Genomic DNA, 15,891 nt, shown 5'->3' with positions numbered 1-15,891 from the left:
GTCTTTGAGCAGAACGCACAGCTGAAATATCATCCTTTCGGGGTATTAATTCTTGCTGCGGTTCGAAACTGCATTTCCCATCAGCCAGCACGGCTCACGCCGCCGAGAAAAAAGGAGGTCACGTGGGAAAGAAAATCCCACCCCGCTTTTAAAGCTGAAGCGATCGGGCTCGGACATTTTTAAAGGGGCCGCGGCAACAACAGCAGCTTAGGCGGGTCGTTGCAAGAAAACAAAACAAGTCAGTAAGCGGAAAGCGGGGTGCAGCTGGATAGAAGGTGTGAAAGACGAGGAGGCACCAGAGCTGCGCCCTTTTAAAACATTTTATTTTAAAAAGAGCGTGCAGTGTTCAATAAGCGAGGAGGGAGGGTGGGAAGTGAGACATGGGGAGGAATTAACGGAGAGGACTTCGGCATGATGAAGGAAGTACAGAGCAACGATTGCAGAAAGGAGGGGCGCGGGTGGCGATCGTAGGTCGCCTAGGCTGGTGCTGTGATTGTGTGCATGGGCTGGGCGTGGAAACGGGGGTGCCTGTTAAGCACAGAAACAGGACTGCATGTTGGCGTGGACAGGGGTGTCGGGAGGAGGACTGTGGCGTAAAGCAGCAGCGAAGAGTCGGGAGGACAAGCATACCTCGGCCAGGCAGGACGCTTTGCTGGCAGACGATCCTGTTGCTCCCCCGAAGGCGCGCGATGCATCTAGGCAGGTCGGGGCTGGTCAGGCGGAATCCCGTGTCTACTGCCTGCAGCTCCATTATGGGAGGAAGGTGGTATAAGCGGACAGAAAGAAATAGGCATATCAAGCTGTAAGGATCTTGAGAGTAGCGGGGCTAGGAAACGTATCTGTTTTAGATCATGGACGATTGCCGCCAGTCGGGATACTTGAATGCTTGAATTAAGCACCTGGTAAATTTCCGATGTAACCTTAAGAGGGCTGGAGATCTTGGGCCGTGCTCAGCGGCTACCCGTTGAAACTTAAGTTAGTTATGTCTATTACTTATTTCATAAAATTTATGAAATAATTTTTCATACCCCCACTAGCCTCGAAGTGGCTTACAAAGAGGGGAGAAACAACTAATATAAAAATAGAAACAGTAATAAACTAAATACCACTCAAAGCACTCACAAACATAGTGGAACACAAGAGCCTGCCTGATGCCACTAGGTAGAGAGTTCAAAAATGTAGCATTGGTTTCCATGGGCCTTGAGTAAGGTTAGCATTGGACACCACCCCCTCGAGTTATTTCCTGAGACACCCGTCCCTCCCCTGTTACTGTTATAGGTCTGTTGGCATTTCATAACTTCTGCATAGTTTCCCCTTGCCTGTCTGTAAACTAGCAAAGTGCTTGTGTTACTTACACACAAACACACACACCCTTCTCCTAAGCACGGTGTGCAAACCAGAAGCATTGAAACACACTGGAACATACTAGACCTGCCCCCTCACCACTTCCCCTGTGCCCTTCCTCCTCCTGCCTGCTTGTGGTGTAGGGTCTGAGAAGACCTATTATTGGAGGAAGCAGGAGGAAAGTGCTTCTTGGGTCAAGTCTGTGGGAGAAGTGGCATGGGGATGCAACATTTTCTCCCCAGAAAATATTGATCCTTCTCATTTATTTTTAAAGCTGACACTACTAATGGTAAGAGATTCTGAGTAGCTACTAACTTGAGACAACTGAAGTGAGGATTTTGACACCCAGCAGAAAAGCAGGCAGGGTTTATATCTCTACGTGGACTAGTCGGCAGGCACCAGGCTCAATTAGGCTCTTCTTTTATCTTCTAGTAGCTGAGGATTGCAGCATGGGATAACACTAATGCTTGGTACTTATGTAGTGCATCCAGGATGCAGAGCACCTGCAGCATTAAGGGGTTGTTATAAGGGTTAGTGAAGAAGCTGAGTCAGTGCTGTTAATCCCCATGTTATTGACTGCCTGTGGGAGGTCTGGTATTGCCTTGATGGCACCTGCTTTCTCTAGTGGTAACCAAATCACAAAGTTGGAAAGGCACCTCAAAGGTCATCTAGTCCAACCCCCCACCCCCGATGCAGAAAACCCACTACCAGACATTCCTGATAGGAATAAATTGGGATTATGTATGATGTTAAAGGTCAAATATGTGTGGGCCAGGAACAGAGGGGAGTGTTTGGACTGTAGCCTATTTGAAAGCCATGATCCCTGACCTGGAATCATGCACATGCTAGAATTCTTGCATGTTTCCGCAAGACTGGGAATGGAATCTGAGGCTAAGCCCTGGTAAAGGGAAGGGCTGCTGAGGCAGGTCCTGAATAATAATTTTAAAAGGTTATTTACATACTGAACTTTTGTTTCCAAGATACTGGAGTGAGCAAAAACACAAACAGATTTGAGGACTTGTATTGGCACTTAGACACCCTGGGCTTACTGTTCAAAAAGAGGAAGAAGTATATGCATGTGTATGCAGTTTTTTTGAGCAGTAAAACAGAACTGCAGTGCCTAAGTTCGGTTCCCATCCCAGACTGTCCCATACAGTGCTGGGATAGTGTTATCAGAAGGTTCAGGGGTGGCTGCCATAGCCCCAAACACTGCTGTGTGTGTGTGTGTGTGTGTGTGTGTGTGTGTTTTCTCAATTGTTTACCCTTTCCTGCGGATGATATTCATAGGTGACATTGACACTTGAGGACTTGTTCTTCCCTTCCCTTGGTCTTTCCATTTTTGGACTTTCTCTCTCTCCCTATTTTCTGCATACTTGCCGTGTCCCTACTCTGTTCTTCCCTCTATGTGGCCCTGCTTTCACTTCCATACAAGTTGGCACTTCACTGGGTAGTAGGCCCAAACCACCGACAGCCAGACACACTGACCTACTGCACCGCAGGAGGGCAGGGAATAATAACTGTGGATCTCAAAAGGCAGAGTCTCCTGAGCAAGGATATATTTGATACAGGACAGACGAGAGCTTATTTGTGGGGTTTAAGGACATAAAAACCTTAGGTGGTGTTGTTACAAGTTTTCTGATTGAGCTGGGTGTTTTGAACTTCCTAGCAAATAAGGAACCAACAACTAGTTAATCATCTGTGCAGCACCACATCAGCCTCCTGCTGATAATATCCTTCTTTAATGACATTTTCCTTACAGACAGAGGAAGCTTTGTTTATTTAAAGGTAGGGAAGGTGTCTGTCATTTTGAGCCCTAGGCATGGCAGTGACAGTGGCGAGTCAGAGGTGGGGGGAAACATTCTGCATGTGCCCAGACACAGCATTCCCCAGGTTCCAGGATTGAATATTTTTGAGTCATAGCTAAATTGAGACCTAAATCATACTTATTTTTCCTGTGATCCTCAGAGCTCCTTTTGTTTCGATTTTGTAGGTTTTTCAAATCCAGCCCAGTGAATACTTCTAGTTCCTCAACTTTGGTTGCAGATCCTTTCCTAAATTCTGGAGGACTTGGAACCTGTTCCAATGGAAAGGGGGTGAATGTGTTTGCCACCCTGAGGTAAAACAACTTCCAAATAGCCTCTTGCAGCAAAAAAATACAAATGAGTTTCCTAGTATGTACTTTAAAGACTTCAAACATTCAGTATACTTGACATTCATGTCCATCACAATATCCCTCCTAATGGCATTTTTAAGAGCAGATTGGGGAATCTTTGGAGATGGAAATGGAATCAGTCCTGTCCAACTTGACAAGGCTGTTGTGAGAATCAGATAAGGGTTGTAGAGTGTTTTGCAAGTCAATGAAAGTGCTACAGAAACCACAGCAAGCCAGATTAGCCTAACTGATACTGGTGGTTTGCTTAAATTACCCACTCTTGCCCAATAGAAAGGGAGAATAATGATTCCCTTTTAGCAAGTCTTTCCAGCTCCCCATCCTATATGTAAATATAATGCAGTATTCCCCCTCTCCTTTGCCAAAGTCCTGCATTACTTTGGTTATTGAAAATTGTGTCTGTGTAGGGCCAGTATTTAAGGTTGATAATTTCAGGCATGTGCTGAGATCCATGCCTCAACCAAGGGTCACTACCAACCCCTTTGCTATCTTGGCCTTTTCACTGTAAGCAACTGAGCTGCAAAAGGAGTAGTAGCACTAGCCTCCTCTGCTCCTCTTGCCATCTCCTTCTGGGAAGCTGTATGGATTGGGTCCAGAGGGAGAGAGCTAGCAAATGGGCAGTGGTCACAGCAATGAGGAGGAAGGGGGTTTGCTAAGGGCATCTTACCCACCGTTTCCCAAGACAGTACCTCCACAAAGTCTAATAGAGTTGGCATTTATCATGTTATCTTCCCACAAGGAAGGTGATTCCAGGTGATGCCACTGCTGTGTGAAAAACTAGCCATGGTTTTACCAGCAATGGAATGCTGAATACGGTTGTGCTTTGGAGTAGTAAAGTGTTTCCAATACTTTGATTGTTACTCTCTCAAAAACCCTGTAAAATACATCACTGGGCAGAACTGAGGGCAGGGGTAACCTCCTGTGTGTGCTTAATGGATTTAGGAATGAGGTACTTAAAAACAGTATTTTGACATACAATAACCTGGCTAGGGGACAACACTGAGATAGTGACTTATTTAAGGGCACCCAGTGAGTCAGTGATTCAAGTGGGACTTGATCCTCAGAATCCCAGGACAACCTTCCCATTGCACTTGGATAATATCTGCTGGCTCTTAGTTCTCTGGCTTGTGGCAGAGGTCAGAATGTATTTCCTCTTCTGTATTTCTGGAGTATAGCAAAAAGGACCAGAAGCATTATTCTATTTTTTAAAAAATATGAAATGTCCAGGAAGCTGACTTCTGGAAATACTCCATTTCCTTCCTAGTGAGTGTTACAGCAGGCTCTGATATTTATTTAATAATTTGGTTAATGGAGTGCAAATACTATAGCAGTTAAGGAACAACCTGGGGTGAGGTTTAAAGTGCTGACTTGCACTCAGTGTTGATTGGATATCCTTTTCTCTCCCTGCACAGATGCGTCCCTCTGGGATGTGGATGTAGGATGTTAGAACATCAAGTAGAAGAGGTAAGACTTTGGTCATTAACACATGTGATTACGTGACACATCTCCTGTATGCATGTTAAACAAAACAAAAAACAAAAACTTGTCATTATCCAGGAAGGAGAAATTCTGGGAAGTCTTGAGTTTGACCTGGCCATGTCCTAAATGAGGGAGAAAGATACACACTTACCAATGTCTATGCCAGTCCTTTTGCCACCTTCCTGGAAGATAGAGACCAAAGCAGCATTGGTATAGGTGGTTTTGTTCCCAATGTTACATTTTTGGACACCATAATTTCCTGGTTACATGTTAAATGCAACAGACTTGGGAATGGAAGAACCGTCTCATAACCAAAAGCTTGTTTGGTTCAGAACCACAAAAGATTCACGCCCCTCTGTTTGCTGTGTCGTCATCCCCCCCAACTCCCACATGCTCTAATCTAAAGAATCACTGGGGGGGGGGGCGGCGTGGAAGGCTCAGTGCGCAACTGCTTTGGTACACAGGACTGTACGCGGATCCCGGATCCCTGTAGAGTCAGGCATGCCATTCAGTCTGTGTTCCATCCCACCTCCCACTTACTCAGCTTGCTTGTGTGAATCAGGTTCAACAGGCTCAAGCACAAAAATCTGCTAGTATGGTACACAGTTGCTTAGTCACTGTGATTTCCCTCTGATTACCCCAAGGATTCAACTCATGCCCCCATATGCCAGCAATGGAGGGGACTGTGCCTTTCATTATTTGCTCAGGCTGTGTGGTTTGGTGAGCTAGAGGACCTTTCTTTATTTCTTTCCGAGAGCCAGCATGGTGTAGTGGTTAAGAGCAGTGGACTTGTAATCTGGTGAATTGGGTTCACTTCCCCACTCCTCCACATGCAGCTGCTGGGTGACCTTGAGCTAGTCATACTTCCCTGAAGTCTCTCAGCCTCACTTACCTCACAGAGTGTTTGCCGTGGGAGAGGAAGGGAAAGGAGATTGTTAGCCGCTTTGAGACTCCTTAAGGGGAGTGAAAGGCAGGATATCAAGTCCAAACTCTTCTTCTTCATCTTTCTTTCTTTCTCAGTAAGGTTGTGGATTCAAATTCAACCAGCCCCTCCACTCCTTTCAGAAGAAGTGGGACAGAAGCGTATATACCATAGAATCTACCTACTGGAAAATGAAGGGAGAACATAATAGAGTTCTGTACATCCAAAAACCATTGTTGTTTGGAGGGGCAGTTGTTAGCAGGCAGCTTAATAATGGATACAAAGAAATCTCTTCCTATAAAGAATACTCGTTTACAGGGCTTAAAAAGAGGGCTGGACAGAGTTGGGAGGACTAGTCTTTTAACAGCTATTAGCCTTCATCCTCAGCACCTGGTACTTGAAGGCATCCATACCTCCATCTTCCAAGACAATACCAGTTGCTGGCAACAAAGAAAGGAATGTGGTTGCTTTCATCCTGTGCTTTTCAACTTCCTGGGTGCCTCTGGTTGGCCATCTCTGAAAAAAGCTGCTGAAGTAGATGTACTTTTGGTGTGATCTAGCAAGGCTTTTTTTCTATCTGCTTAAAGAGTTTCTGTTTGTGGATGATGTTCTCCAGGCTAGGAGCCATTATTCCTCTTAAGGTATGGGATGGGAGGCCGTGGGGAGGAGTATTGGGATTGGAGACTTTTGACTGTGTTTTGCCTCCCCCCTATCCTCGTGCCCAGGAGCTGACCACTGTGCGTGTCCAAGATCCTCGTGTCCAGAACGAGGGCTCCTGGAACTCTTATGTGGACTACAAAATATTCCTCCATGTAAGTATGGCAAAGCTGGAGCTGGAAGGGGTCCAAAGAGCAGCAGCTAAAGTGACTGGAAATATGGCTTGTCATCTCATGTAGAAAACATTTGTAGAACAAATTCTTCTAACAAAGCCATCTTCACCTGGTGCTGAAATGGCCACCTCTGCTACTTCTTCAAACTGCTGCATAAGTGAGAGTAAACTGCCTGTATTCCAGTCCCTCTGGCAACTGCACAGAATTTGGAAAAGAAGTCAACTTTGCATTGCGGGCAGGCAGAAGGCAAGAAATACCAGGAATTCTGCTGTTTGTTTCTTACCTTTTCCAAAGCTCTGCACAAGTGAGACAAGACTCCAAGAGAGCTCATTAGCAGGCACAGAGGGAAGAAAGATGCATTTTCTCTTGCTTGTGATGGAGTTCAGAGAATGAAAGAAACAGCAGGAGAAAATCTTGCTGCTTCTTCCCTTCTCCAGGCTGCAGTGCAAAGAAGTTTGAAAGAGACTTCTAGGAGTCATGGGTACTCTCCATTGGCACCTTATATTGGTCCACACAGCTCACTATTGTCTCCATTGGCATGCAGCAGCAGCCTTCCAAGGTTTCAGACAGGGTTTTCCCTGCCTCTGCTTGGATTGAATCTCAAACCTTCTATGTAGAAAGCAGATGTTCTGCCACTAAGCTACAACCCTAATCCAGGGATTGTGCTGGTCCTTATGCTATAACAGAGTGACCTCTGAGAAAACAGAAGCTAGCCATCTCTGGATTAGAGGATTATGTGGAGGATGGCTGGGAGTCAGACTATCTTGGGGACCTTACCTGCTGGTTTAGAGGCTGGACCACCAGATCATGCAGATAAATAGGGGATGGCTAGCACAACAGACCCTTCATGTTACCTTTTCCTGCAGCATCTGACTGACAACTGCTAGGCTAGATGAATCTTTGGTCTGATTTCCCCTAAGACAATTTTTCTTTGGGCTCTCATCCCACTGCCTGCCTTGGTTGATCAAGTAATAATAATAATGATAATAATAATAATAATAGTCACATTTCCGAGGCCTCAGTTGTAGATACCTCTCTGAGAGGCAGAAGGAAATGTAAGACAAACAAATCTGTTGCTAATAGTTAAAGGGCACTAAAGAGAAAAGGGCCATTCTTTTAATACCAAAAAAATCAAATGGCAAGCATGCTGTTTGCTGACACAGCCTCACCTGTTGGTCAATGAAAGCTTTAGTTTAGTCATCGTAATGATTACAAGTTTGCATCTCCAGTTCTCATGGCACAAAGTGTCTATAATGCTAGTGCTGCTTTAACAAAATGGCCAGCAGAGGGAGACAGCTTGGAAAAAGAGGCTGAGATAAGAAAATGAAAGTGTGTGTGTGTGTGTGTGGTGGTGGGGAAATCTCAGAGCAACACTCTCTCTTCTCATTATGCAGACCAACAGCAAAGCCTTTACAGCCAAGACATCCTGTGTACGCAGACGGTACCGTGAGTTCGTGTGGCTGAGGAAACGGCTGCAGAAAAATGCCGGCTTGGTGTAAGTGTGAAATGGCAATCTTTTCAGAGCCCGCTGTACCCACAAAGGCCCTGTCTGCTAACCCTATGAGAAACGTCACCAGGATAGGCAGGGCCTATGCCCCAATATAGCTCTGTTGAAAATAAAACTAGTTGAGGTTTCTAAATGCATTTGTTTGAATGGAAGCCTTTAAAATTTGCCTAATGAAGAGCGGCTCATTGGGAGAGCACGTGCTTTGCATGCAGAGGATCCCATGTTCATTCCCTGATGTCTTATGTTAAAAGTGATCTGGAGTAACAGTGCTGGGGAAAGGATCCCCTGCCTGACACCTTTGGAGAGCTGCTGCCAGTCAGAGATGTTACTGGCAAGAAGGAGCAATAGCTAACCTCTGAATAAGGGTGCTTTATATGTTGATTTCTTTTGTTAGAACTTAGAAGAGGCTTGCAATTTACCTTTTGCAAAGTTCATGTTACATCTATTAACTTGCAAGTTAGCCCAGCTCTGATACTGATCTAGCATCCTGGATCCTACATAAATTTTCTGTAAATCCAGCCTGATAATTTAGTGCTGAGGACCATTCAAAGACATCAGCTTCACCTTGCAGAAATGCTGAGTTTTTTGTAAGGGGACCCGTCATGCGATAACAGCTCCTGTCAAGCTTGTGGAAGATGTGCATCTCACTCTGTGCTTTTGCCAGTTTCATTGCCAAAATCAAAGGAGTCATGTGAGAGTTTGCTGGAAGTCATTTTCATTTCTGACAAGAGCAAAATGCAGGAGGTAGCTGATAGAACTAGTAGTTTCCAGAGGGATCCCTTTTCAATAGTGCACAACAAGCTCTTGGAGACTGGAAGCATCTCTTTTCCTGTTAATGTGCACGCAACTTGACAGGAGTGTCTTCATTCTTACACCCGCTCTCCAATCTTTCAGGCCTGTCCCAGAACTTCCAGGGAAGTCCACCTTCTTTGCAGGCAGCACTGATGAATTCATTGAGAAGCGGAGGCAAGGGCTTCAGCAGTTCCTGGAGAAGTGAGTAGAAAGTAGGAACGAAGGTGGGGGAGGGCAGAGTTATGTGCTTGGATGCTGTCATACATTTGGCAGAAATGTGGGTATATGTTGGGCTTCTCCATAAGAAAGAACGTTCCCATGAACAGTTACATTAATGTGTTCCATTCCCCATAATCTGCCCCTTTCTTTTCCCCTTCTGGCCTGGGATAAGTGCGTTTAGCTTCAGTTGCACTTCTTTCTTAATTCTTACGCTGTCCTCCTGTTAAGAAGCTTTGGGTGTAAGGTGGGGTCACCCTGCTTTATCTTTGAAAGTTTCCTGTAAGGTAGCCTAGGCCAGAGAAAGATGAGTGCCTTGGCCTAGGGTTACCCAGAGGACTTTATGGTGGAAGGTCTTCTCCTAGTCCAATGCATTCATTTCGCTATCCCGGCTCTTACTTGTGGAGACTGACTTAGAAATGTAGTTGGAGTGAGCAGCAGTTAGCCCAGAGTGAGCAGAGGGAGGGCAACACCTCCCTTCCTCCACTTGGCTGATCCCACTGCAAGGAAGGTGCTCTATTTTGCTGTTAGGGGAAGCGCAATAGCTCAGTGGTTGAGTACATGCTTCACACGCATCAGGTCTTGGATTCAGATCCTGTTATTTCCAGGTCAGCCTGGGAAAGACTCCTACCTGAATGCAGGAGAGCCATTGTCAGTGGACAGTACTGAACCATTGGTCGGACTTAGTATAAGGCAATTTCCTGTATATCTCATGGCCCTTTAAAACTTGGAGAGTTAGACATGCCAGCTCTGTGGTGCCGTCTTTCAGTATGTGGAAAATACAACATAGCAGTTATGTGTTGTGTTTCTCCTGGCCTCTACAAAGATGGTGTGCAGATGTAATCATTCAACCTGAGTATTCTCCAGCTGTCTCAAGCAATTTGTTGGAAATAACAGTTTGAGAAACATTATACTATTTATTTTTTTAAAATAGCTATACCTTACTTAAATCGCTATACCTCCACTTAAAAAAACACCTGACACAATACCCAAAGTGACTTCCAACATGTTTTAAAGTAGTAGTGGGTTAAATCTGGTTGGGGAACCTATAGCCCTACTGTACTGTACTGTACTGTACTGTACTGTACTGTGGGATCACTCACAGCCAAGTAAGATTGTCTTCCATGTAGTGGCATAGCGTGGAGAGTGCTGTGGGTGCCGTGGCCCTGGGTGCAGTTTTGAGAGGGGGCACAAACGGGCACCCCCACAGCAGGCTCCTTCATTGGAGCCTGGCTCTGCTCCAGGAGCTGCGCTCTGGCACAGCTCCGCCCACAAGTCAGGCCTGACCTGGGAAGGAGAGCAGGCAAGTGGGTGGCAGTGCTGTCACCTACCCTCCTCAGCTGCGGCACACCTCATGCCCAGCGGCAGCAGTTCTCCCACTGGGTCACATCTGACCCAGGCCTGACCCGGCAGCAAAGAGCAGAAAGAGAGTGGGTAGCAGCTTCCCTGCCCCTCTCCTACCTTGAACTGTGTTGCATGGGAGGGTGCCCTCCACACCCCACGCGCCTGCCCTGGGCAGCGTGGGCACACGCTTTGCCACTGCTTCCATGAATATGGTCTTAACAGTGTGTCTGTGGGGGCCAATTCTGGATCCGCACATCCTTCCACAGCAGGGACATAGGTTTCCGGGCGGGAGCAGATCACGGTGAGGATTTGCCAAATATGCCTTCCTCTTAGCTCATTTCTCCCTTTCATCCTGAGTTTGTGCCTCTTCAAAGTCCATGACGCCTTTGGGTAGAGGCTATTTTCCAATTGGAACACTCACAGGTCAGTGTTTCCCAGTTGTCAGTGTTTATACTGCATTTTTTGAGATTTGCCTTGAGAGAGTCTTTAAACCTCTTTTGTTGTCCACCGGCATTACGCTTTCCATTCTTAAGTTGGGAATAGAGTACAGTCATACCTCGGGTTAAATACGCTTCGAGTTGAGCGCATTCGAGTTGCACTCCGCGGCAACCCGGAAGTAATGGAGCGAGTTACTTCCAGGTTTCGCCGCTTGTGCATGCGCAGACGCTCAAAATGACGTCACACGCATGCGCAGAAGCGACGAAAAGCGATGCATGCATGCGCAGACGTGCCGTTGCTAGATACGTTTACCTCTAGATGCGAACGGGGCTCCGGAACAGATCCCGATCGTATCTAGAGGTACCACTGCAGTTGTTTTGGAAGACGATAATCAGGCATCCGAACAACATGACCAGGCTGCTGGAATACAACTCCCATGAAGTCTTAACTTGATGGCGGAACAGGACCATTAGGCTGAGAGGTTGTCACTTTGAGCAGCAGATGCTTGGAGGTAGACAGCCTTCACTGAACCCTATGATTGTTCTCTTTTGTAGGGCAGAGGTTTGTGTGCATTTGGCTTATCTCTCACTCACTTAGCTAGCCTGCCAAAAGCTAAGACTTGGCTATTGTGGAAGAGAAGGGCAGGAAGGGCTGCTTGATCTGGAAAGCATCCTAGGGAAGGCTCTCTTGTAGAGAAAGCATGGTTTACCAGGCACTGTTTGCTGTCCCTTTGGTTTGGTACTTACCACCTTCCATTTTCCTTTCAAGGGTGGTACAGAATGTTGTGCTCCTTTCGGATAGCCAGCTGCACCTCTTCCTCCAGAGCCAGCTCTCTATACCAGAGATTGAAGCTTGCGTCCAGGGTCGGGGCTCTCTGAGCGTCACAGATGCCATTCTCCATTACGCCATGTCGAACTGTGGTTGGGTGCAGGAGGAGGACAGCCATTCCACTCTGCTGGCCAAAGGGGACTTCAGCAGCAGGTAATCAGAACTGGGTGTGTTGGTGCAGTTTGTACTAGATGCTGAAAACTCTGAAGCGAATCCAGAATGAAAACAGTTCCCATCTGGGGGAAAGAGAGCTGGATTGGAAGAGGAAGGTCAGTATTTGAATGGGAAACCAGAGACAGGGCAGAAAAAGTAGAGTAGTGCCAGAGTTTCCAGGAACGTCATGCTTTCCACCTCCTCAATCAAGTGCCATCAGTCTCCTCTTTAATCAAGTAAGCAAGGCTTGGACATCACCAAACAATTAACCACCGCACTACAGGCTTTTTCAGTAGTTGGATTTCATCATTTCCCATAATCTTAAAAAACAGTTATAGTTTTGAGACAAAGGGGGACGGGGTGAACTAAATTCTGGTCTTGAAAACTTTTCCCCCCTTTCAGATGTAGTTTTGTTGAATTTGTTATTAATACGTGTGTGTGTGTGTGTGTGTGTGTGTGTGTGTGTTTAGTGAGGCTTAAGTTACTGAGTACAGTATTTTCCTGCTCATCTACAATTGTGTGCTGTTCTTCCATCTCCTGCTCTTCCTGAATTCACAGCGGTGCTTTGGTCTTAAACTGGCTATGGTTCTTGACCAGTGAAAACAGCTACACCATACTTCCCAAGAGATGAACTGCAGCATTCTTCCATATCACACAGGATTCCTGGGTGTGCCATTTGAAAGTGTGGTGCTTTGTCTCTCTAAGCAACTGTGTGCATGGGGGAAGGGGGAATGGGACAATCCTAACCATATTTCTCAGAGCAGGGGTGGGCAGAGGTCATGCTTGCAGGATCTGTTTTGGTTTTTACTAGAACCCCAAGATCTACCAATCAGAGTCAGATACAAAAAAACCTCCATTGGAATTAAATTAATCTGTCGTCAGAAATTTGTTTTCAGTACCAGAACGGGAACACACAGACACAATTTCTTGTGCCCTCTTTCCAGTTTTCTTAATAACTGGGGTGGTGGATGGGAGTTATTTGGTTGTTGCCATTATTAAACAATTGGAAGCCAAAAACACTTGCTGACCTACTTCAAATCACCTAGAGCTCTCCCAGGAGATCCTGATGTGCCATCTGCCCACCTCTGTCTTAAACGATACATTGGCAGTGTAGGTGTAAATATGTTTGGTCTGATTCCAAACCAAGGAACTCTGGGATGTATAGTTCTGTGAAGGAACCAAAGATTTTCAACAAAGTATTCTCTCTCTTCCCTTCCTTCCCCTTTTTCTTGAAACCCAACCCTCCTTTTCTCTTACCTACTTGTTTTGAAACCCAACCCTCTTTTCCAAAAGCTCTGTGGAATCTCACCCTCATTGGAGTGACATCAGCATGGAAGACAGCCAGTTGGAGAGCCCGGATTCTGAGGAAGAGGAGCCACTGCCCGTTGACTCCGTAGCATCAGCTGACCTTGTCAAGGAACAGTGAGAGCAAGAAGGAAAAGGGCTCTGTACAGGATGTGCTTGGAGCTCTGTCTCTAGCCCTTTCCTGGAAATTGCATTGCCTGTCAAAACTCCAGGGTCCAACTCCTATGCTGTAACTGGTGACCTGAGTGGGCGACCAGCCTGGACCAACGCCCGAGAAGCTGAAGCTCACGCCTAGGAATACTGCAGTAGCTGTAAATTATATGATGTAGCTCCTGTTTTTGCAGCCTGATCCTGCCTTGCTTCCAGCAAGGGCATGTCAGCCTATCACTTCTTATCCCACCTTCTGTAGATTTTGGCAAACAATCCTACGCAGGAAGCTGCTCGGTTTTGTTTTGGCTGCGTTCCCTTTCTCTCCCTCCTCCTCTCCATCGCTGATAGTGTTTCTCGCAGAGGCCCAGCTGTCTTTGGTTACCCTGTAGGCGTGTCAAAAACAGTTCGCCTGGGGTTGGACTTTCCTTTGTTACAGAGAGCCAGAGAGCCCACCTGCTGGCTGTGGATGCCAAGCCCACATCTGGGTTTCCCTGGCGGAGCGGCATGCAGCTGGGATGAGTGGCTGGGCACCCTCGCCAGCTCATTAGCACCAGAGCTGATTCTTCTGGTTAGAGGGTGCGAGCATTAAGAACATAGAGGGGGAAATGAGGAGGTTATTCTGTAATGCTCTTGTGTGTTTGATGCATGCAACCCATCATGTGCTCTAGAAATAAGATGACCCCTCCACCACTGTGTATCTTTCTGAGGGTATTAGATAATTTCCTTCCAATTGTCGTTGCACAGACAGCAGACCAGAGATCTTATAGATATCCTCTGACTTGCCCATTCTCCTTTAGGTAGAAGATAATGCAGAGCTAAAAGAAATGGGCTCAAATAGGCTGGGAGGCCTGCATGAAACATTTCTTACTTTCTCTTTTTTGCTGTTTCTTCTCCTCTGTCTCCATTGCCTCCCAAAGTTTGGTGTACTATGAAATTAGGCTTCTGGTGATACCCATACACTTCTCTGAAAACCCTTTTTAATGAAAGTTAGGAAGTTTCTTGCCCTCCAACATCAACTCTGGTGTCTGGGTGCTTTCTGCTGTAACTTGCAGATTCAGTCTGTGGGCTTCGAGTTTTGAAATGGCAGAGAAACTCCTCAATTAAAGTGCTTTGACCTGTTTTTCAGACCTCTTTCACTCTTCAAATATCTCAGTAAAACAAACATGCAAGTAAAACTGCTATCACCTGAAAAGCTCTGGTCATACGTTGCTTTTAATCGTTCATTCTCCCACTCCCCAGTCTGCCACCCAGTTATGACATATTTTCTTTTTAGATGTGGAACTGAGGAGGGTGCAGAAGAGCAAAAGAAGCAAGTGTCCTCTCTTTCAAGTTCTGGTGGTGTATATAGAATGGTGTGTATAGAAAGTAATAATGGAATATCCGATTACATCCATCAACAGACAGGCCAAGTTCAGATATACATCTCTCCAGTTGTTGACTTTCCAGTCATTTTGACCTTAGGATGTAAACTGCAAGGCCCTCTTCACAAGTGGTGGTGGAAGGGCACGTCCTCTTGCAGGATCTTATAGCACGGAGATCATGGGAGCATCCATGTGAGGGTGGTCAGTGGCATCTGTCTGTCCCATTTTATCAGAGTCTGCCCCCTTGAGTACTGATGAAGCAGGAAGGGATTTTGTTTCATTCATGCACACTCTCCAACAGCCACAGATTGCAGCACAGAGAAGGAGATCCCTTGCTGCAACAGGTGCACAGAGAGAACATCCTCTAAGATACTGTATATGTGAATTTTCAGAAATGTGTATACTTGCAAAAATAAAAAAGGATAACATTTCCAGGCGATGTCCATTTACAGTGCTTTGCTTTTTACCCAACCTGAGAATGTTTGATTTAACCTTTTCTCTTACAAGCAGTGCTTTAATCTGAGGCAAAGGTAAAACATTGTGCAAAATGCAGTTCCCTTGTGAATAACCTCTGCCAACCTCATCCCACACTCGTAGCACCTATCATATTATGCATGGATTGCCAGTGGATAGTTCAGGTGCTTGGCTAGGGGCATGTTATAATAGGAGGAGTTAGAGCCAATCCAGGTTAAATATTATTATTATTTAGGAGACATTGGAGACTCCAGTGTCCCTGGTAAGGTTTTGGTTAACCTTTCACGAAAGGCATAAAAAATGGGCAGCCCTGAATATAGAAACAGGGAATGTCTCTTATGATATTGGGGCAAACAGGAGAGTGTTTTGGTGATGGGGTGATCTGTCAGTTAGTTTTCACTTGGCATGGATATGTTTCCTTGGCTGAAAGACTGATATATCTGGAGGTAAGAAAAGGTTTTACTGGCAAGTTGGATAGGTCATGAATCTGGGATTTTTAAAAATCTTGTAGCAGCTTTCGGGGATCTGTGGCTGTCTAGATGTTGTTGAATTCCAATTCCCATCAGCCCCAACCAGCC

The 15,891-nt window shown here is 45.9% G+C and overlaps 1 protein-coding gene across 4 annotated transcripts; it reads left to right on the top strand.

Annotated features, from left to right (window-relative positions):
- Window positions 1-156: 156 nt before the first annotated feature.
- SNX11 (sorting nexin 11) lies at window positions 157-15,278 on the top strand. Of its 4 annotated transcripts, none has more exons than XM_080979523.1 (8): window positions 157-242; window positions 3,335-3,460; window positions 4,927-4,978; window positions 6,641-6,727; window positions 8,140-8,240; window positions 9,147-9,245; window positions 11,811-12,023; window positions 13,317-15,278. In XM_080979523.1, exons 3-8 carry the CDS (start codon window positions 4,955-4,957, stop codon window positions 13,447-13,449), a joined length of 657 nt encoding a protein of 218 aa, XP_080835649.1. In that variant the 5' UTR covers window positions 157-242; window positions 3,335-3,460; window positions 4,927-4,954; the 3' UTR covers window positions 13,450-15,278. The 4 variants fall into 4 exon arrangements, with proteins under 4 accessions (XP_080835649.1, XP_080835648.1, XP_080835651.1 ...); XM_080979522.1 differs by having other exon boundaries at window positions 165-275; XM_080979525.1 differs by having other exon boundaries at window positions 174-211.
- The last annotated feature ends 613 nt before the right edge of the window (window positions 15,279-15,891 follow it).

This window comes from Podarcis pityusensis, assembly GCF_964106645.2.
Source record: "Podarcis pityusensis genome assembly, chromosome: 13".
Lineage (NCBI taxonomy): Eukaryota > Metazoa > Chordata > Lepidosauria > Squamata > Lacertidae > Podarcis > Podarcis pityusensis.
Note: the sequence above shows the minus strand (reverse complement) of the source record. Positions and strands in the feature narration are given on the sequence as shown.